At 48.5% G+C, this 18609-nt stretch overlaps 9 protein-coding genes across 9 annotated transcripts; 3 read left to right on the top strand and 6 right to left on the bottom strand.

Annotated features, from left to right (window-relative positions):
• Positions 1-552: 552 nt before the first annotated feature.
• Positions 553-5477, bottom strand: BDV37DRAFT_155268 (ribosome biogenesis protein URB2). The gene is made up of 3 exons (XM_032079056.1): positions 5390-5477; positions 4481-5320; positions 553-4422 (listed from the first exon to the last, which is right to left on the bottom strand). Exons 1-3 carry the CDS (start codon positions 5405-5407, stop codon positions 832-834), a joined length of 4449 nt encoding a protein of 1482 aa, XP_031939894.1. The 5' UTR covers positions 5408-5477; the 3' UTR covers positions 553-831.
• A 106-nt stretch (positions 5478-5583) lies between these two features.
• On the top strand, positions 5584-6429 carry BDV37DRAFT_252201 (MICOS complex subunit MIC10). The gene is made up of 4 exons (XM_032082401.1): positions 5584-5676; positions 5733-5817; positions 5988-6138; positions 6204-6429. The coding sequence occupies exons 2-4, from the start codon at positions 5743-5745 to the stop codon at positions 6251-6253; spliced, it is 276 nt and encodes a 91-aa protein (XP_031939893.1). The 5' UTR covers positions 5584-5676; positions 5733-5742; the 3' UTR covers positions 6254-6429.
• A 28-nt stretch (positions 6430-6457) lies between these two features.
• Positions 6458-9025, bottom strand: mac1 (putative copper-activated transcription factor GRISEA). Its single transcript, XM_032082400.1, has 3 exons — positions 8563-9025; positions 8350-8510; positions 6458-8299 (listed from the first exon to the last, which is right to left on the bottom strand). Exons 1-3 carry the CDS (start codon positions 8595-8597, stop codon positions 6891-6893), a joined length of 1605 nt encoding a protein of 534 aa, XP_031939892.1. The 5' UTR covers positions 8598-9025; the 3' UTR covers positions 6458-6890.
• A 30-nt stretch (positions 9026-9055) lies between these two features.
• Positions 9056-10398, top strand: BDV37DRAFT_155250 (putative mitochondrial outer membrane protein (Sam35)). The gene is made up of 3 exons (XM_032079055.1): positions 9056-9581; positions 9652-9891; positions 9950-10398. The coding sequence occupies exons 1-3, from the start codon at positions 9327-9329 to the stop codon at positions 10343-10345; spliced, it is 891 nt and encodes a 296-aa protein (XP_031939891.1). The 5' UTR covers positions 9056-9326; the 3' UTR covers positions 10346-10398.
• Positions 10399-11529, bottom strand: BDV37DRAFT_155233 (class I SAM-dependent DNA methyltransferase). The gene is made up of 2 exons (XM_032079054.1): positions 11255-11529; positions 10399-11168 (listed from the first exon to the last, which is right to left on the bottom strand). Exons 1-2 carry the CDS (start codon positions 11366-11368, stop codon positions 10452-10454), a joined length of 831 nt encoding a protein of 276 aa, XP_031939890.1. The 5' UTR covers positions 11369-11529; the 3' UTR covers positions 10399-10451.
• Positions 11530-11756: 227 nt separating this feature from the next.
• BDV37DRAFT_252196 (cell division control protein 14) lies at positions 11757-13387 on the bottom strand. Its single transcript, XM_032082399.1, has 2 exons — positions 12952-13387; positions 11757-12887 (listed from the first exon to the last, which is right to left on the bottom strand). Exons 1-2 carry the CDS (start codon positions 13205-13207, stop codon positions 12253-12255), a joined length of 891 nt encoding a protein of 296 aa, XP_031939889.1. The 5' UTR covers positions 13208-13387; the 3' UTR covers positions 11757-12252.
• Positions 13388-14272: 885 nt separating this feature from the next.
• BDV37DRAFT_284540 (FPP/GGPP synthase family protein) lies at positions 14273-15507 on the top strand (the record flags this gene model as incomplete). The annotated part of the gene is made up of 2 exons (XM_032087520.1): positions 14273-14676; positions 14742-15507. 2 exons carry the CDS (start codon positions 14273-14275, stop codon positions 15505-15507), a joined length of 1170 nt encoding a protein of 389 aa, XP_031939888.1.
• Positions 15508-15713: 206 nt separating this feature from the next.
• On the bottom strand, positions 15714-16930 carry BDV37DRAFT_155226 (Smr domain-containing protein). Its single transcript, XM_032079053.1, has 4 exons — positions 16842-16930; positions 16670-16770; positions 16331-16581; positions 15714-16259 (listed from the first exon to the last, which is right to left on the bottom strand). Exons 1-4 carry the CDS (start codon positions 16870-16872, stop codon positions 15920-15922), a joined length of 723 nt encoding a protein of 240 aa, XP_031939887.1. The 5' UTR covers positions 16873-16930; the 3' UTR covers positions 15714-15919.
• A 20-nt stretch (positions 16931-16950) lies between these two features.
• On the bottom strand, positions 16951-18045 carry BDV37DRAFT_252188 (uncharacterized protein). The gene has a single exon (XM_032082398.1). It carries the CDS (start codon positions 17980-17982, stop codon positions 17794-17796), a length of 189 nt encoding a protein of 62 aa, XP_031939886.1. The 5' UTR covers positions 17983-18045; the 3' UTR covers positions 16951-17793.
• Positions 18046-18609: the final 564 nt, after the last annotated feature.

Here is an 18609-nt window from a genome sequence, read left to right as displayed (position 1 = left end):
TCTCCAGCCTATGATCACCGGACTGGTGGAACCACGGTGGAGTCGGTGGACTGGGCATATCTAATCGCTGCCTCATCGTTTCCCCCGTACTGACTCGATCACATCGAGTAAGCAGGAACTGGGTTGATTTTTGTGTCCCCGCGGATGATAACGATAAGGAGATGTCACGTGTACTGAAGAGACCTGAAAAGGTATTAAAGTTCCCCCTGATCTCGTTAAGAAAATCTAGGACCCAGGACTAGTCGAAGATCCCTTGTCTCTTTAATTTTAACTTTAAGTGATGCTATACTGGCAAATTCATATGTGTATCGCTGTTCTTGGCACGGGGCCTTAGGGAATTAGAATTTGTTTTTCCTCAGAATAAGAAAAGGAACGCGCCGAGAAGACTGACTTGGATAATGACCGGAGTAATCTACAAAATCTAGATAGAAATGGTTCTTCAACTCACGCCGATTCCATGCGGTGGCCTAGGAGACATACTAAGATAACATGTTCTCGATCGAATTATGCCATTGGCTATGACACTCTTTGAGCAACACAATGCCAGGGCGGGGGAAGTCACCTTGTCCTATTTCTATAACGATTCGCATACCAAATCATGAATACATGGCTCAAGGACAATATGTACTATATGTTGGCTTCAATATGGTTTCGAACCAGATAAATTGTAGGCAATGCCGCTATCTATATACAACATATCAATGATGACATCGCATACACTTATCGAGTGTGATATGTAGGCAATGTCTGTTTCGTACACTAGACTCCACCATCAACTCCAGGCAACCGTCCAGTCTAATTCACGCCGCTAATTTTACCCACACAACCCCATCATCCCTTATTCCACTTGCCGAACTTCACGTAGTCGTCATAGAGGCCCTTGAAGATCGCACGACCGGATACATCGAGTCCAGCATTCAATGCCCGCATGGTATCCCGTGACATCACATCCAAGACAGAGTAGAGACCCGGCAGGATGGCAGTTTTGACTTCTGGTGCCAGTGAGCCGCGCAGGGAGCTCTCCGCATACTCCATGATGAGGTACTGGAGGTACTGACCCGCGATACGCTTAGCTTTCTTGGTCTGGTCAGTCAAGCCCTCGTGGCTCAGCCCGGTCTGGGTGGGCCTCGACACCGCAGAAACGGTCGGGTCGCAAAGTGATGTGAGGAGACGGGTAAAGTGCACGGCGTGGGCGGCCTGCAGGGGTGCAAGCCAGAATGGTTGCTGCGCAGATCTCTTCTCCGACAGCATAGTCCTTGTGCGCTTCTTACTGCGAGCGAACAAGCAGTTAAGCAGTCGCTGCATGGCAGGCAGAATCAGATGGAAACGACCACCGAGTTTCTGGCGGTGAATACCAAAGAGTACGCCCATTAACCGACATAGTCGAATATAGATTGATGCAGAGTATTCCGGACTAATTAGTGGACCGGCCTTTGAAGCGCACACCGCAACACATGCCAGAAGACTGTCGATGTTCCACTGAGTAATGCAGCGTGTGTGGCTACGCAGAAGAATATCTATACATTCGGTAGCAAGAGTGAAATGTTCGATGGATCTGCTACGGCGAACTGAATCCGTGACAGCGGTGCACAGAAGAGAGAGTTCTTTAGCCGTGCTGCTTTCCTTATCATCGACAGGGGCAAGTGCGGCGACAGCTAAGCCGGAAACGAGGAGGTGATAGGCGGCATTCTCTCCATCAAATCCAAGTTCCCGGATGTCTTGGATAACCTGAGTCAGTTGGTCCACAGTCATCGACTGAAATCTGGCAGTTGTTGATCGAATAAAAAGCTGCTGCTCTTCGCCATACATGTGCTGGAGCGGCAGTGTCTCGACGCAGCTTATAACAGGCAGTGTAATACTCTTCTCTGTGCCTTTACCAGCCAAGACACGACGCCTGATGAGCCTTCTCAGTGAGGACCCTGAGTCCACCGATTTTTCAACATAATTCTCGATCTTGGTCAAGAACTTCTCAACTTCAGCGTGATCCGTCGCCAGGTCCTCAAAGTCCTCCAATGCATCCAGGATCTTGATCAAAGTAATGGTCTCCTCTAACTTCTGCTTCTTGCATTGATCTTTGACGGACTTGACCTCCATCACAACCAAATCAAAAACCTTTTGACGGCATGCAGCCAATTCCGTCTCATCAACACCAGACAGTCGCTTGCGGTGGAGCCAGAGCTGAGATAAGGAGATCCTCAAGAAAAAGCAATCCATGGAATCACGGTCAATAGTTCGTAACTTAGACGCCTTGGACGAGACTTTGCGGTACATCTTCTTGAACAGTCGGCGACAATCCTCTTCGGAGAGAACAAGAAGCTTAGATACGACTGCTCGATGTAAATTTCTGAATGCTTTCATGATCTGCAGGTCAACTTCTGTCCCCTGCAAGCTGACAGCTTTAGCTACTGTCCAGATTGGTTCCCAATCGCTGGTCAAAGCTGCCGTGGACTTGGGCATGTCGGCCAGCTTCGCCATCAGGGACAATATTCCTACGGTGATTTCAGCCGTGCTATTTTCCTGTATGACAACAGCCTGCAGGAGGTCTAGTAGAAGTCCCCTCTGGCGGCGTGTAATAAGCGCCGTAGGGATTCTCTGGAGACTCTCAACATAAAGCCTCCGATTTGAGGCGTCCTCCTTGACTCGTTCCGATAGGACGGTAATCAGGTCAACGGCGATGGCAGGAGCATTAAGAAGGTATTCGTGGCAGACCACACTCGCCCAGGCCTGTAAGAACCTTGCCTCAGATGGGGGTGTCTCGAGCGTCGATGACGGGTCATACTGAGATGTTGCTAGTGAGAGCATATTTTGAAAGAGAGAGCGGCGGATTTCAAAGTTGACCTCGCCCCAGACGTCCGGACACCTGACAAGGGTCAGAAAGTAGGCCAAGACGAGGTACATTGAATCGAGAGTGTCCACCCGACCATTCCATGGGGAATTATTGGACGAGGGTGTTGATTTTCCGGAGCTAGATTCCATAAACTCCGCAATATCCTTAGTGAGCAAGTTGAACTCATCAGTATAGCTGGACTTTGCAGATACACTAATGGCAGTAACAGTAAATCGATATGCTTCGAAGCACTCCAGGGGTGCACACAGTTTCTGCATCCGGTCCTTCTGATGGCGCTTGATAGACTTCGCCGCAGCTTCAACTAACCCCATGATTGTAGCAGCAAGAGGGCTGTCGGTTGGGTGCACATTGTTCTCGAGAAGGCTGCGAGTCAGCCTCCATAACCGCCATCGCCAATATAGGTGTTGCTTCGAGGACAAGGTTGACTTCAACGTCTTAATAATAGAATCCAGATCTTCATGGGAATCTGTAGCACTCAGATCACGATTTCTAAAACCAGCTTCCAGGATGACAAACTGAGCATAAGACCCGGCGGACTTGGAAATCTTGCCATCCTCGGCCCTAATCTCAGTTGCAGCTGCATGCATTTGCGCAGAAGCATATGTATGGGTAAGGGGGCTGCGCATCAGATCACCGTAGACATTGCACACATCATCATCTTCCCAGACAGTGAAAAGGCTCAAGCTACTGTCTTGAGATCGTGCCTCTTCTACTTCAATGAGTTGCTCATACCACAACTGCATGAACGTTGCCAAATCTCTGGCACTCATGAATGCGCGCATCAAAGGAATCAAGATGCCGTTTTTGATAGTCTCATAACTTCCACCTGCCTGAGACGCACCGCTACGCCAGTGTAGGTTAATTTTTTGAAGTAACGCATCCAACAATTGAGTTGAGTTACTAAGTCCAGAATTTGGCAAGAATATGTCTGCCCCAAGCTCAATCAATAAGGCGGTTAAGCTCCACTCAACCTGCGACAGTCCGTCTCTATGCAGGCCGGTGTAGGAAGCATGAGTGAGCAAAGTATGCAAAGATAACTGCACGGTCCGGTCGAGGGCGACGCGAAAGAGCCGCTCCAAGACACCGACAAATTCGGGAAGGTAAGTAGTAGTGTTCTCAGCTTTCACAATAGAAAATGCTAGCTCAGCAATTGCAACGAACAGAGTCTCCAACCAAGGCGCATCGTGTGTTTGTCTTCGGAAGGTGTCTCTGGGAACCGATCGACAAGCAATGTCGAAGAACTCGGGCAGAAGTTCTGCCGTCTTCCATAACGTTTTCTTCTTGACGATGTCACCACTGGTATTCTGACTGGGGAGCTCGAGTTCACAAAGAATGGGTCTGAAGGTATCGGAAACAGGCTTCACAGCGCTCCAGTCCGGTTCGCTGGCCGAATAATCTATGCCTGATCCCCCTCTATCAAAAAAGGCGGCCCGCGCGGGAAGGACTACATGGAGCGCAATCAAACGCTCAACCCCATGCAGGACTTGAGTCCTTTCGTCAGTGTCAAGCTGAATGGATCTCACAGAGTGCTGCAACCTCAGAGCACTTTGGAAGCAATACTTGGCAAAAGATTCCTAACAACAACGTTAGCGCATGGCATTCCTCCGGCATTCAGCGCGGCGCAAAACTTACATTGCTCGATCCACTGTCCGTGTCCACACGATGGTTAGATCGCATATCCCATAGGTCCAGGATAGCTGGGAACACATATAGGAGGTGTTGCAGATCTGTCGTCTTCCGCGCGTTGGAAAACTGCGTGGAAGCCACAGCTGCAAGTCTGAACGATCTCCCTAAAGTCACAGCAACCGTTTCGGGCTCACCTTTCAGCGCATGCTTCAAATGAGAACTGGCTACCTCATCATCATTCTCAAGCGTTCGACTTGCGAGCATCACCAAGCTGTACAAGCAATCCAAGGCACGGATGAAGGACAAGAAGCACGACGTAGGCGTCTGCGGCTGTTCGTCAACGTCCATTCCATCTTGTTCACTGTCGCCAGCTCTCTTTCGTTTGGTTCCTTTCTTATCACTTTGAGGCGATGTATCGCTGAGAGTCTTACTGGACTCTGAGTCCGAGTGGCCCAACTCTGTCACTCCATTTTCAAGACCGGCAAAAACATCATCCTCCAAGTCGGTAATCGCGTGGTCGAGGATCGCCAAGAATCTCTGGTCCTTGAGTGTTGTCGCCAATGTCTTGGGCTGAATAAGATCAATGAGTTGTCGTAACAGGAGAAAAGACGCAGGCTCGACACGATAGTTCTTCCCCGCCTTCAACTTCTTTAATAACCATCGGAGAACCCATTCTTCCTTCGGAGCGGCGCGAGCTTGGACGTAGGTGGTTTTATTAATCTCCGGATGACTTGCGCATAGTGCCAGATCCAGTCCGATGATTTGAGCTGCCTCGTTGAGTTGACTGATTGGAGAGCCCGAGCCTTTTTCGAGTCGGAGAAGAGCCTCTTGCGAGGAGCGCGGACGCTGTACAGAAGACAAGATCAACAAACATACTTTATACGAGAAACTCAAAATCTCGAGTAGTTAACTTACCTCCGCAAAAGAAGGCATCTCGAGAAGAGTGTGTCGAACGGCCCTCCCCTATCTTTCCTCTTGTTCTTTGTCAGTGCGGAGTTAACATTGCGTCCTGATACTACCCGCCCAAAGAAAAAAAAAAGTAGTTAACTAAGCCCGTGACGACAGCCCAAGCCGAGCCTAGTTTTTCCGACCGCCTTTGCCCGACAGAGCTCAAACATCGCACCCGATTTCATCACCTCCTCCTTGGCTTGGTTATTCCGCAAATATTACCCTAGACTCCCTCCTTAGTGTCCCTCGTCACAGTCAGTCCTGCTTCAATTGCATCAATGTGTACCTCTGGCTAATCCTCGCTTTTCAGATCTACCGCAATGGCCGACTCCAACGAATCTCAGCCGATCGTCCGGGCCACCAAGCCCGTCAGTGAGGCATTGCTCAATGAGAAGGTACTAGTCGCCTAATGAATCTCCTATATTTCTTTTCTCGCCATATTCTTGCATCAGTGGCAACCCCTGGCCTGTTTGGCCACCATCTCGGCTATTCCGGGAGGTTCCAATGAGCAAGAAGTATACAATCGCGCAGAATTGGGGCTAATACGGACTTGGCACAACTATAGTGGGATCGCGCTATCTCCTCCATGATCATTCGCTCCTCTCTCGGTCTCGGTTTCGGTGTTGTTTTCTCAGTGCTCCTCTTCAAGCGGAGGGCTTGGCCCGCTTGGGTTGGTCTGGGCTTTGGCGCTGGACGTGCTTGGGAGGAGGCCGACTGTACGTTTCTGCCCCCTGCTACTGTCTTGTATAGAGGTATCGATCCTGGCTAACATGAGAGATAGCTTCGTTCCGTCGTGGCGACTCGCCCGTTAGAGACGCTCTGCGTCGGTAGAGGGTTCAGCATTTGATTGTGTATGATACCTGTATAGCCGAGGGAATAAAGTCAGATTGGGGCTTCATTCATACTGTTTAGAAGAATTCCTAGGCTCTGTTTACCGTTTAGCATGCAATCCATCATTGTTGTATCCCGCCATTGTTCAGTTTGCGGCTTCAATTCGCATCGCCAGGCGTATAAATACAAAAGCTTTCACAGAATAAGCCGGTGTAGCCAAAGTACCTTCAATTACGACTACATGTAAAGGCTAGAGGGAGCTATGTAAGGATGTGATGAGGCCAATATATCCGAAACTGCATTGTTATATCAAAGCTATTCCATGTCCGGACGACACTAGATCGTGAAAAATGTGAGATCCACCGCATGGGTATTCTCTGGGGAACTCGATGAAGGCAGTCGCAAGAAGGAATCGGGTAATGACAAGAGAGGGGATGTACTGATGTATGTGTTGACTACGTAGCCCAGAAAATTAAAGGAAAATAACTGTACACGAAGACTGGGAGCGTAAGAAATCTAATGTCCAGCATCTATTTTGGGGTATCATGATAAACGGTCGGCCGAAGACGAAACGCGGCGTAAGAATAAATAATGCAGAAACACCTGCGGCAAAGGGTAATTTGAGATGGGGAAAGCTTCACAGCATGGGGGATGTCGATGGAACGCTAATCTCGTTCAAAGCCTGTATCCCAGACACACCGATGCCTGGGTTGTCCGACGACGTCACGGGGCCAATGGGAGACATGCTGGTCTCGGTAGTAACAGGTTCAAGCGAAAGACCATTGTGTCCGCTGTGCGTGAGACAGCCAACGCAGCTACAATCATTTCCACACTGACAATTTCCCGTCACATCAGAGCAGCCAGATGGCAAGCCCACTGGATATTCAAGAGTGTAATACTCTGAAGGTTCCATAAACTGTTGATCTGAGAGGTATTCAGCTGGTGGAGACGAATATCCATTCCCAAGTATGCGTGAGGTTGGGTTCTGTTCACCATAGGAATGCATCATCAGATTCTGTGCGCCATTATTGAAGGCATGGCTGAAGTTCGGATAGGAATAATCCAGTTGAGTAGCGCTATGTTGTCTACCGTGTAAAGAGGGAGTCTGGTAACCGTTCATCTTTTCCACGCCCCTGTTCTCGCCGTCAAAGGCAACCAAAAGGCCCATTTCTTGAACATGCTGCCTTGTTGTATTGTTGAATGGATGGGAAGCACAGCCCAGGCATTGACAATTATCACCACAGCTGCAATTGTGGGTTGGATCGCTGTTGAGAGTTGTCGGTGCCATATAGCCAGAATTATTAGGATCATGCGGAACGAAAGATTGGGTGAGACCAGTGTTGGTAATGCTTTGATGGGGGAAGCTCATGGCAACAGCCTTGGGTGATGTATGTAACGAATAGTCGGGCACATATGTGGGTTGCCCAGTCGGTTGCTGGTGCGACACAAACGGTTGGTAGTAGTGGTTTTGTCCGGCTGCATTGAAATCCTGCCACGAAGGAATCTGAGGTGTAGATATGGGTGTAAAGGAAGTCGCATTCAAAGAAGGCGTGTAGGGGGCGCTCGATCCCTCGGTTGTACGTTCTGTGCTGTGGCCATTTTGCGTGGTACTTTCAGGCTTCTTACAACAAGAAGCTTGAGGCTTGGTTTGCACTGGTGGTTGAGATTTTTGAGAACAACAGCTTCCACCTGGCGGTTTTGAGTCGTCGCCATTGTTGAGGGTCTGATGAGGTATGAAATTGCTAGGTGCACCACCGATACTCTGAGGAAGACTGTTTCCCATGGTTCCGAGCCCGGAATCTTGAGACATAAAAGGGGAGACATGGCTAGAAGTGCCGTTTTCGTGATGTTGTTTCCCAAAGTCTGGTATAGAATCTAGGGCTTTCGCAATGCTCTCGGGGGCAGTTTTGATTTGCCTTCTAGATGACTTCTGGATTTTACCAGGAGCGGGTGAAGCTGTAGGGGGAAGAGCAGTCGGAGTGGGTGGTGTGGACTCATTCGAGTCCACAGGCACTTGATATACCGGTCTACAGAGACACGTAGAGCCTTTAGGGTATTTAGCAACTGCTTGTTTTGTAGGGGAATGGGAGACACACCTTTTGGGATGCGGATCATAAATGCATAAGTCTTTTGGCAGCTACATGTCCCTTTCGGATGGGGACATTTAGCAAGGGGACGTCCGGCCTTCGGCACCTTCATCATCAATCTGTCGAAATGTTGGCATTTTGAGGAACGATGGCCACGAATACATGGTTCGCTAGGCATTCAGTTAGTAACTTCGTGCTGACGACCAATAAGTGAATTCCTACCATGACCACTTGGCGCCTTCTTCGTCCAAGGGCATTGTGTCTGGTCAAGTCTCAAACTGGCGCACTCAAGACAGTACTGCTCGAATATGCTTGGGGTCAGTTGAACTATGTCTCGTGCCGTTCTGTATCGACCTCGGCGCTATCGCAGATCCACCAGTAATCGCAAGCCACAGTGCAGATCAAGTTCGACATTCATTAAACAGACGATTAAGTTTCCTCAGTTGAGTAGCCTTCCACACAGGGATTGTGCATAGAATCGGAACAAAGAAATCGACAAGGGTCGCATTCGACGGGGCGGTGGCGGTTCGATGAGAAGAAGAAAATATACGAGAGCGACGCCAACAGATAAAGGGTGACGCAGAAAGAAAGGATGAAGACTAAAGGAAGATCCAAAAATGGGAGACCCAAAAATAATTAGTAAACAGTGGCTAGACAACCCCGCCAGGGTCTGCTTTGAAGATGCGGGGGCTGTTCGGTGGCATCGGAGGAACATGCAAAATCCAACCTGAAACGAGTCTAAGCGCGGCTCCGAGGCCAGCGCCTCTCCGCCTGAGGCATCAATATGTGCCAGGGGGTGCCTGAAGCTTGGCAGCGCGGTAAATCGGAGTTTATCCTCAAATCATCCGGCAATAAGCAAGTACGCAGAGCTGCTCCCAGTCGACTTATTCCACTTGCCTCGGTCTTTCCATTCTTTAACGTGTGACCATTTTATAGATCTTCTTTTTTTTTTTTCTCAATAGCTCTTTCCTTATTCTCTCCTTTCAATGACTCTAGAAGGTCGTGATACCTCCGGCCAGGCGCCGGGCAATGGAACCATTTCACGCGCCAGGGATTATTTCGCCGTTCCTGCTCCGATCAAGCGCATCTTCGATCAATTCCCCCTCGTCACTTATTCTCCCAATGACCTTCCTCAACGTGGTGCCTCGAACCGGACTGGAAATCGGTTGTTTGTATTTACAGATGCAGCGGGTGCGAAAAGTCACAAACCCTCATTCAATCCGCAGTGTCTCAAATGGCAGGTACGTAGGAATAACGGACTGCGCATGCCGTGTCTGATCGCCTCTGACCTGAATGACTCTGTGCGCACAGGCATACTTGAGATTTGTCGGTATCGATTTTGATATTGTTCCTTCAAACAATCATGCATCACCGACCGGTGCTCTTCCCTTCCTCCTCCCGGCCCTTCCAGTCAACAGCAACGCCCCGATACCTTCCAGCAAACTACAAAAGTGGGCCATTGAACAAGTCCACTGCGAAGAAGAACAGCAATTGAACTTGCGGTTCGAGGTATATGCATCGTTACTGGATCATCGGATACGGAATGCTTGGGTACGTTGATATACAAACAGCCCGACAGTGGTCTATAATGACGCTCACACGTACACAGTTGTATACCTTATATCTAGACAATGAGAATTTCAGTGCCGTAGCCCGCAGGCTCTACGTGGATCCCTCGACTAGAAATTCGCTGGTACGCGCTACTTTAGCCGTCCAGCTTCAACAGGCCGCAAGAGATGAGCTTCTGAAGACTTCGCAATATATTGATGTCAGCGCACTGGAGGCAGAGGCAGATGATGCGTTTGAGGCTCTCTCTACGCTTCTAGGCAGCAATGAACACTTCTTTGAACGGTCTAGTCCGGGCTTGTTCGACGCCAGCGTCTTCGCTTATACGCACTTGATTTTAGATAAGGGAATGGGATGGAAGCGGAATAGGCTGGCAGAGCTGCTGCAAAAGCATGAAAATCTTGTGCAGCATCGGGAAAGGTTGCTAAAATACTTTTAGACATTGGATATCCAAACGAATTATTCCTGTATAATACTACTAGCCCACTTGTCTTTCACTCCTCACAGCAAGAACAGGATCAAGCCTCAGAACCAGTAGCGCTTCATCACGACCGCTTTCTAAAGCAAATTCCAAACCACACCGTGACACCAATCCATTTATTCGCTCTTGTACCCAAGTCTTTTGCCATCATCTCATTCACCTTTCTCTCGCAAACACGCTCCCCGCCCAACTCTTCAACCTCGAATCCCGCCTTCTGAGCGGCATCTAACACCTCCTCAATCGTGTGAGAATAACTAGTCGGTCGAATCTTCGTCCCAGTCGCTGTATCCACAAACCCCGCCTGGCTAATCGACCCCATCTCCGAATGCATATTGGTCAAAAGAAAATACCCCCCAGGTCTCATCACCGCCGCGGCGCCCTCAAAGAACTGATCCACAGGGATATGCTCCAAAACCAGGGTGGAAATCACACCAGCCGCGCCGAGGCTACACGCCGGCGGTGCCGGAGGCGACCGAAGCAGATCATAAATCTCCAATGAAACCCTATTAGCAAGAGAAGGATCCGATTTTTTCTCCTTGTCGACAGTAGTCCGAGCAACGTCCAGCATTCCCGGCGAAGCATCCAGCCCGACGATATGAGCATCTTGGGGCGCGAATTTCAGTAGCTGGCGAGTATTCCGACCTGTGCCACAGCCCAAGTCGACTAGTTTTGCCGGGCCAGCCTGTGTGCTGGCGGTTACTTTCTTCAAGAGTTGCGGTAGTAGTTGTTGCATTTCAATGGTGTCGAGGGCCTGTAGGAAGTTGCCGTCTGTGTCATAGACCTGTATTTCTGGTTAGAATTGTTTTCAATATTTCTGATTTCGCTTTTCCTTCGGAAGGACGTATTATACGTCGTAGGCTTGCTTACCTCCGCCCATCTGTTGTATGCCTCGACGGTTTCCACATACTCTACTGGCTTCTGGGGGCTTGCTGCATCGCTAGGGGACCCCGAGGCAAGGGTCTCTTGTATAGTGCGAGCCATTGTGGCAGTTTGTGGGACCGGAAAAATGTTCTGAGTAGATAAACCTCTTTCCTTGCTTTCGCTTCTCTTTTTTTTATATATCGGCGGGTGGCAATCTCGCGGGAATGTTTCTCAATGAAGTCGCAATTGCACAACAACAGATGTAGGACTATCGATTGAAGGTGTCTAGGTAATTATAGACTTTTAAATTATATATATATATATATATATAGTATTTTTATTGATAATTCTATGCGTAATGATGGTTACTATTATACGAGAAGATGAGTCACATTAGTTGGTACCGAGGTTGTCACAATTTTTTATATAATTTATTCGAAGATCACCACTACAATCTGCAACATCCCCACCGCTTTGATCTCCCAAACTGTATAAGACCCGAGGTTTTAATGCTACGTTTTCTATGGCATGGGTTTGGAGTGATTATGGTAATATCTGATTTTCGGCTTGATATGATCATTCAAAAGTAGTCATTGCTCTTAAAGTCCGCCCAGAAACATGATACATGATGCATCAAAATGACCCATAAGTCGTAGAGAAAAAAGAAAGGAAAGGTGGATATGACGGAACAAGCAGGGAAAAGAGAATTCATCCGCATTCTCGAGCCAGGCACCGTGCCAGACGGGGCGAGAATGGTACACCAGAGAGAGGGTCATAAAGACAGAAAAAGGTATGGAGATCGAATGGAAGGAGAGAAGGAAAGAGGGCGAAAGGAGAAAAGAAGGATAATTCAGTGCGAGGAATTATGCAAAACACAGAGAGACCAGCCAACAATACCATTCCATGCACGCTCCATTGCTCAATGAAAAGGAAAGGAGAAGAAAAGAAATGAAAAAACAGGAAAGAAAGAAAAGGAAAAAAAGAAGTTCAGGCCGCCGCCCATGTTAGTAAACTGTTGCCCCAAAAGGCGCAGTTTCTTTTAGATCTTCAACGAGATCCTCTACATTGTTGAGATACCTTCCGAGTAGCGCTTGCTTCTCATCCGTCGTGCGCGTATCTCTATTTCCCCTTCCTCCATGGTGAGCTCCTGGGCCATTGGCACTCCTTGGCCTTGCCCCCCCTAACTTGGTTGGACTGCGCTGCAATCCGACAGCTGCTGCGTTCGCCGCACTGGCGCCTGCTCCTATAGGAATCATCGGCGTTTCTGGCATTAGGTAGAAGTAGAGGAACTCAACGAGTTTGAGTTTAACTTCGCGAGACGTTGCGCGCTGCTTGAAGAGAGATGTCACGGTGAGCAGCCCGTCGAGCTCTTCGAATGTGCGCGTGTTGGCAGGATGATCCAAAAGAGCCGTTACAAGAGTGAGGAGGGTAGCCGACTGAATTGCGGGGCAGTTGATCGGGTCCAGAAGATCCAACAGTATGTTCATGTAAATTTCGCGCGCGAAGAGTGTTCGCGATGGCGGGTGGAGAAGAAGCGCGCCTTGAATTAAGTCTAGTGTTGAGAGTATGAGAAGGTCGTTTGTGCCATTACTCCCCCGACCAAGGAGGTGCTCAAGGCAAGTTACCAAGCGCATTGCGACTGGGAGAAGCTTGTCAGTATCGGATATCCGGTAATATATGGAATCGGACCAGACGGCGCCTACCATTCCATTGGAACCCTTCTTGAAGCTTGAAAAACTCTCTAAATGCGGGGTCATCTTTTAGCTCGGACAGAGCTTTGGGAACTGGTTGTGGAGCTCCAAAGGATAGTAATGACCTCCGTTTATCAGACACCGGCTGTTTCGACTTAGATAAACAGATTTGCGCGAGAAGGCCCTCGACCTGGCGTAACCCTTTGCGAACTTTGCTTGGTTCGTACGAAGAAAGGTAGTCGAACGAATGCGCCAACAAAGTCTCCATGAGTACCTAACGCGACTGAAAAATTCAATGGATGGCTGCTGACGAAGAAAAGACGCGAAGCAAGACAAACCCGGAAACAATGTCTTTTTTCAACTCGGCGACGCTTTCGGCGACAAGATGCGACACCGAGGCTTATCTATATGAAAGTAGGACAGGAAAAAAATAGAACAAGATCCGGCTAGTCCAGACGCCCAGGTACCTTAATTTAATTCAATTATTGGTGATAAATAGCTTGGTCGAGGGAGAAATTAATTCGACAACACCACCTTCTGATCGTGCCGAGATCCTCACTAGTCAGATTTAGTGAGAGGGAACCCCACAGGCAGGCAAACACGCCCGATGGTTGCCCCGGGAGACGGTCGGCCATGTCCAATTGGGACGATCCTTCCTCCAGCGTTTCGGTGACCATTGGACCGTTAGGCGCTGAGCTGTCACTGTGATGATGATAAGTTCAGCTGCGCCATCTCGCCAGCTCATCCTCGCAGGATCAACTATCAAAGCGTCCTGATGATGTCGTGTTTTGTTGTGCCTTGGAAATTGAGGCGCTCTTCCATTGTTAGTAGGAGGAAAGTACTAGTAGAACTTGTTCGGACTTGGCCGATCATTGTTAGAATTCTCGTTCCCCTGGTCATTGGGTTGTTCAGTCGACTATCCCTTGTGAAGGGCAACACCTTCCTTGCAGCTCTGGGGTGTATGATCCATGGAAATAGCATATTTGAAAGCATGCCCTGGTAACTCAAATGGAAAGTTTGTTGGAGTGAGTGTCAAGTCAAGGTGCCTGGATCACGCCCCATATCACGTGACCGAAACGATCCCGGCACAATAAGAATCACATGAATCGACGTCACATTGTCCAGGCCGCCTAATTGGGCTGTCCCCGCATACAACAAAGGTTTCTTGCATTCACCCATTTTATATTGTGCGGCACAGGACAAAGAGCCTGTCTCTATCACGGGGCTTTTGGCAGTTCGCCAGGTCAGTTTAAATAACTGGTTTATGTGCTATCTGTTCATTCCTCAGGATATCACCAAATCCAAACTTGATGGGGAAGCAAATCAAGGAACCATGTCGTCGGAAACTTCTTCCATTCAGCCCCCCACTGCCATTCCCCCTCGAACTAGCTCTGCGGGTGCCACAGACGGAGCTAGTACAAACTCATCCGTGAGAGGACAATCCAGCCTCGCCGCCATTCCTGAATCAAATGGCGATCAACTACAGACGAACACGAACATCCGCCGCAATCACACTCGTAACCGGTCCAGCCTAGATGGCACAAAATATAAAGATGGCCAGTGGTCGCCGGAGAATGAGGTGATCGTGCTGGGTCCCTATGATTATATGCTGCAGCATCCTGGCAAGGATATACGGCGGCAGCTTATCGACGCATTCAATGAATGGTTGAAAGTCCCCTCCGAGAGTTTGGCTATCATCACCAAGGTGGTAGCTATGCTTCACACAGCATCACTATTGTAGGTGTATCCTCATAACACTCGCCCCGACTGGACCCGCTCTAATTGTCGTTCTCTCTTTGCAGGATCGATGATGTCGAAGATTGTTCCATTCTTCGTCGCGGAGTTCCTGTGGCTCACAATATCTACGGAACAGCTCAGACCATCAATTCGGCGAATTACGTTTACTTCTTGGCTCTCCAAGAGGTGCAAAAGCTGAACAATCCTGCCGCAATTGATATTTACGTGCAAGAGTTACTGAACCTCCATCGTGGTCAAGGAATGGACCTGTTCTGGCGAGATACCCTCACCTGCCCCAACGAAGAGGAATACCTCGAGATGGTTGGAAACAAGACCGGTGGGTTGTTCCGATTAGCTATAAAGTTAATGCAGGCCGAGAGCAGCACGGGGAAGGACTGCGTGAGCCTGGTTAACGTGTTGGGGCTGATCTTCCAAATCTGTGATGATTACCTCAACCTATCCAATACAACCTACACTAAGAACAAAGGTCTCTGCGAGGACCTCACGGAGGGAAAATTTTCGTTTCCCATCATTCACAGCATTCGATCCGACCCGAGTAATCACCAGCTCATCAACATCCTGAAGCAGAAAACTAAGGATGAGGAGGTCAAACTGTACGCAGTCAAATACATGGAGAGCACTGGCAGTTTTGCGCACACTCAGGATGTTGTCCGGGATTTACGCGATAAAGCCTTGACACTTATTGCCGAGATAGAGGCAAGTGAAGATAGCAAGGAACCTGAAGGCAACGACAATAGAGTGACGATGCGTGCCATTCTTGATAAGATAACCGAGTCAACTCTTAAAGACGCTCGAAAGGCAGATGTATGATCTGGTTTTATTGTGGTTTTTGTTTTCCCCCCGGTTCTCGTCCATGTTTCAATAGCGCGTTAAGCTTGGGTATATTTTGCGCGCTTGGAAAAATTGGATAACGCATCGATGATGAAGATGAATATGCGAATAAGTTCGGCTGTGTCTGCACGATCAGTTTATGTCACTATTTAGCATAGTCAAATTTGATGAAGACAAATGGTACAAATAAGATTTGATAAACTTGGTTGGTAAAGCGAGAATCTAAACACTCTGGGTATATTAATCCAAACTCTCATGTAAATATCCCAGTCGTAAGCCAGGTGATTTTGTCCCCTGCAACGATTATATATCCGTAAAATTATATCGAAGGTTGCCTGATCCTTCGTCGCATTGTGACCGTGAACATAAGTGTTGACCAATCCCATAATATTTACATAACCACACAGCAAGCTTTCTCCAGCTTGCGCAACACACGTGGGAGAATCGCGTTGACCATCTGCTCGACAGGGTCCTGCTGTTGCTGTTGCTGCTGGTGTTGCTGTTGTGGCTGCTGGTGATGCTGCTGACCGGGATACTGACCATGCGACTGGCCATAACCAGAGTGTGCCGGAGCTTCAGGCATATCGGCCGGCCCACCGGTGAGATTGACATAAATACGTCCCGCATTCTCTTCCGTCGCATACTGGAGACCGAGTTCGCGACAGACTTGCTCGACACGAGGTTTAATCTTCTGAACGTGGTTGGCAGAGTGATTGCCTTTGCCGACGATGCTGGGTCAAACCAGTTAACACCGCGCGCAAAAAAAAAATAAATAAAGCCGACAATTAGCCTGAAAACTTACACATGCAGATGGTTTTGGCCATGCTGTCTAGCATATTTAATGCGCTCTTCAAGAATCTCCTCCGCTTCTTCTACGAATTGGCCGTGTAGATCGATGGTATCGGGCTCCACACGCCCTTCGGCGTTGTTCTCGCGAAAGATGAATTCGGAGGCCTGCTTGTTGTACTCCGCCATCTTGCGACCGTGGGCTTTACCCTGCTCGGACAACTCCTTGGCCATTGCGCCATCACCTTCGGAGTATGCTTCTTGAGACTATTGTTCCGACAACGTCGTTGAGAATTAGTCGCATTGGCTCGGGTCAGGTCAGGGCCTTGGAGGGAAAAATGCGATGCGCACACACCCGTTGAAAGCAAGAGTTGCGCTTCTGGGCCTCTTCGCGGGCTAGGCCACGGAGGCGATCGTATTCGGCTTCCGCATCGCTGCTTTGCTCGTGGTTGAAGGCTGTTGGTGTTGCAAGAGTGTTAGTTAAGTATTGGTGATTTTGGCGATGGTCATTGAGAAAAGGGTCTCACCCCGAGGGCCCATATGGGACATTTCGTGCATTTTGGCGGCGGGGCAAATTGCTATAAAAAATAGTCTATAATATAATAGTATTACGAATAGATCTATGAAATCAAAAATCCAAATGCAATGCTCAAGTGGGTAATTGTACAAGAGATCTTAAGACAAGAGGAGAAGAAAGATCGGATCGGGGATCGAAGGCGGTAGCCCTAAAATCCACGGGTGGACCGCAAACCATAGTATGCACGGTGGACCTTAACAGCGATCGATTGGCTCAACTGTATCCAGGGATTCAGGGCAGGCTGTGTAGGCGATTGGATAGTATTCGAGGGTTTACACAAAATGAGATTGCAAGAACCATTGGATAGATTGGCGCAATTATGGGTCGTGTCCCAAATTGTTCGATTTCGCTCTCGTCTTCATAGATTAAGTAATATCGCTGACTGACTGGGACCAAACACTGTGCCAAGTCGTCTAAGTCACGGGGCTGCTCTGTTCCTGACGATTAGTAATATTGTTAGTAGTGGGTAACTTGTCGCGTATCAATCTTTGGAGTTTTGTTTGCTCTTCAATGTGGATATTCAGGACTCAGGGTCTAGCAAAACGCGAACCAAGCCAGTTAACTCCTGGAGGCTGGCGTCGATACCTTGAGCCTCTTGGACCAATGTATGTAGTATGTAGTACCAAGTGCATTCCGGTCCTCTGGATCTCATGGTGAACCCCATCCATTATTGGTATTCTCTTCAGTGTTCATACTCCGTATGCACCCCATGGCTACTCCCCATCTGGAAGGCAGTATTAAGTATGGGTTAGTACTTGAAGTCCGGCCTCAATAGTCCTGCCTAGGACCCATAGTTTTGACGATATCGCGCCTTGTCTAGGAACGTGATTGCACAAAGCGTTTGCATAGTGTGCGGTAGGGAAGTAAACTAGAAGCACTAGACAGTGGAGCACAAGGATTAGTCAGATTGCAGAGCCATGGATGGATGGCGCCACAATAGGCTTTTGCATCGCATGAAGCGTGAGACGAAGGTCCGATTGCAAGGTTGTTTTTATCAGGCTGTGAGACAGGGAGATAAAATGTGAAACGCGGATGACACACTTCAGACACTTCGGTACGGAACGAAGGCCTGATGACCGATTAACGCTCATGAGGAAAAGGATGACGCGACTGCTTGTTGATGGTTTTCTCTTCAGAGTTGTGCGGAGGGATGATGGAAGATCAACGGCAGTTGAAAGTGGAGTTTACAATACAGTACTAAGGCTGTATGATATACATATTTTATATGCTGGAAGCGCTTCGGCCCCAATTACTTACTTACTCCATACAGTAGCAGGATCTCCACACGACCTTCTCGGATGATAGAGATTTTGTCGTAGTACAAGAAGTTTAACCTACAAGAGAAGAAAACCAAGGTTCCGGAACGTGGAAGTAAAACATCTAGTTTCAAAGTTGGGCCTTTTGCACACTACTACTCTGTACAGGCCATAAGTTGTGCCTGGCGATCTGAGGCCATTCCATGGTGTCAGATCCCCACCAGTGGCGGCACTACAAAACTGAAAATGTCCACCAAGTATGTCATCCGAAAATTCAATGGACGTTGGCAGTTTGGCGCAGTGTCTTTTGAGACGTAGGATTTATTCCAGACAATTTTTCTTTTAAACTTTCTTTAATTACGTTTCCTAGGATCTTTGTCGCTAGTATAAACTTGTATATTTATTGAAATACGCGAATGAGTTACTTAGAGTAGCTTGGGGACAATGCTTATGCCTACCCTT

This window comes from Aspergillus pseudonomiae, assembly GCF_009193645.1.
Source record: "Aspergillus pseudonomiae strain CBS 119388 unplaced genomic scaffold BDV37scaffold_49, whole genome shotgun sequence".
Classification (NCBI taxonomy): Eukaryota; Fungi; Ascomycota; class Eurotiomycetes; order Eurotiales; family Aspergillaceae; genus Aspergillus; species Aspergillus pseudonomiae.
This window is presented reverse-complemented; position numbering and strand designations above follow the sequence as displayed.

Coding starts and splice junctions, on each gene's coding strand:
- BDV37DRAFT_155268 (XM_032079056.1), bottom strand. Junction 4,423..4,480: donor CGGACAGTGGATCGAGCAAT/GTAAGTTTTGCG, acceptor CGTTGTTGTTAG/GAATCTTTTGCCAAGTATTG.
- BDV37DRAFT_252201 (XM_032082401.1), top strand. CDS start 5,743: ATGGCCGACTCCAACGAATCTCAGCCGATCGTCCGGGCCACCAAGCCC. Junction 5,818..5,987: donor AGGCATTGCTCAATGAGAAG/GTACTAGTCGCC, acceptor GCACAACTATAG/TGGGATCGCGCTATCTCCTC. Junction 6,139..6,203: donor TGCTTGGGAGGAGGCCGACT/GTACGTTTCTGC, acceptor CATGAGAGATAG/CTTCGTTCCGTCGTGGCGAC.
- mac1 (XM_032082400.1), bottom strand. CDS start 8,597: ATGCCCTTGGACGAAGAAGGCGCCAAGTGGTCATG. Junction 8,511..8,562: donor GAAGGCGCCAAGTGGTCATG/GTAGGAATTCAC, acceptor CTGAATGCCTAG/CGAACCATGTATTCGTGGCC. Junction 8,300..8,349: donor TATGATCCGCATCCCAAAAG/GTGTGTCTCCCA, acceptor AATACCCTAAAG/GCTCTACGTGTCTCTGTAGA.
- BDV37DRAFT_155250 (XM_032079055.1), top strand. CDS start 9,327: ATGACTCTAGAAGGTCGTGATACCTCCGGCCAGGCGCCGGGCAATGGA. Junction 9,582..9,651: donor CGCAGTGTCTCAAATGGCAG/GTACGTAGGAAT, acceptor CTGTGCGCACAG/GCATACTTGAGATTTGTCGG. Junction 9,892..9,949: donor ATCGGATACGGAATGCTTGG/GTACGTTGATAT, acceptor ACACGTACACAG/TTGTATACCTTATATCTAGA.
- BDV37DRAFT_155233 (XM_032079054.1), bottom strand. CDS start 11,368: ATGGCTCGCACTATACAAGAGACCCTTGCCTCGGGGTCCCCTAGCGAT. Junction 11,169..11,254: donor CATACAACAGATGGGCGGAG/GTAAGCAAGCCT, acceptor CCAGAAATACAG/GTCTATGACACAGACGGCAA.
- BDV37DRAFT_252196 (XM_032082399.1), bottom strand. CDS start 13,207: ATGGAGACTTTGTTGGCGCATTCGTTCGACTACCTTTCTTCGTACGAA. Junction 12,888..12,951: donor AGAAGGGTTCCAATGGAATG/GTAGGCGCCGTC, acceptor AGCTTCTCCCAG/TCGCAATGCGCTTGGTAACT.
- BDV37DRAFT_155226 (XM_032079053.1), bottom strand. CDS start 16,872: ATGCACGAAATGTCCCATATGGGCCCTCGGG. Junction 16,582..16,669: donor GCAACTCTTGCTTTCAACGG/GTGTGTGCGCAT, acceptor TCGGAACAATAG/TCTCAAGAAGCATACTCCGA. Junction 16,260..16,330: donor GGCCAAAACCATCTGCATGT/GTAAGTTTTCAG, acceptor GGTTTGACCCAG/CATCGTCGGCAAAGGCAATC.
- BDV37DRAFT_252188 (XM_032082398.1), bottom strand. CDS start 17,982: ATGAGCGTTAATCGGTCATCAGGCCTTCGTTCCGTACCGAAGTGTCTG.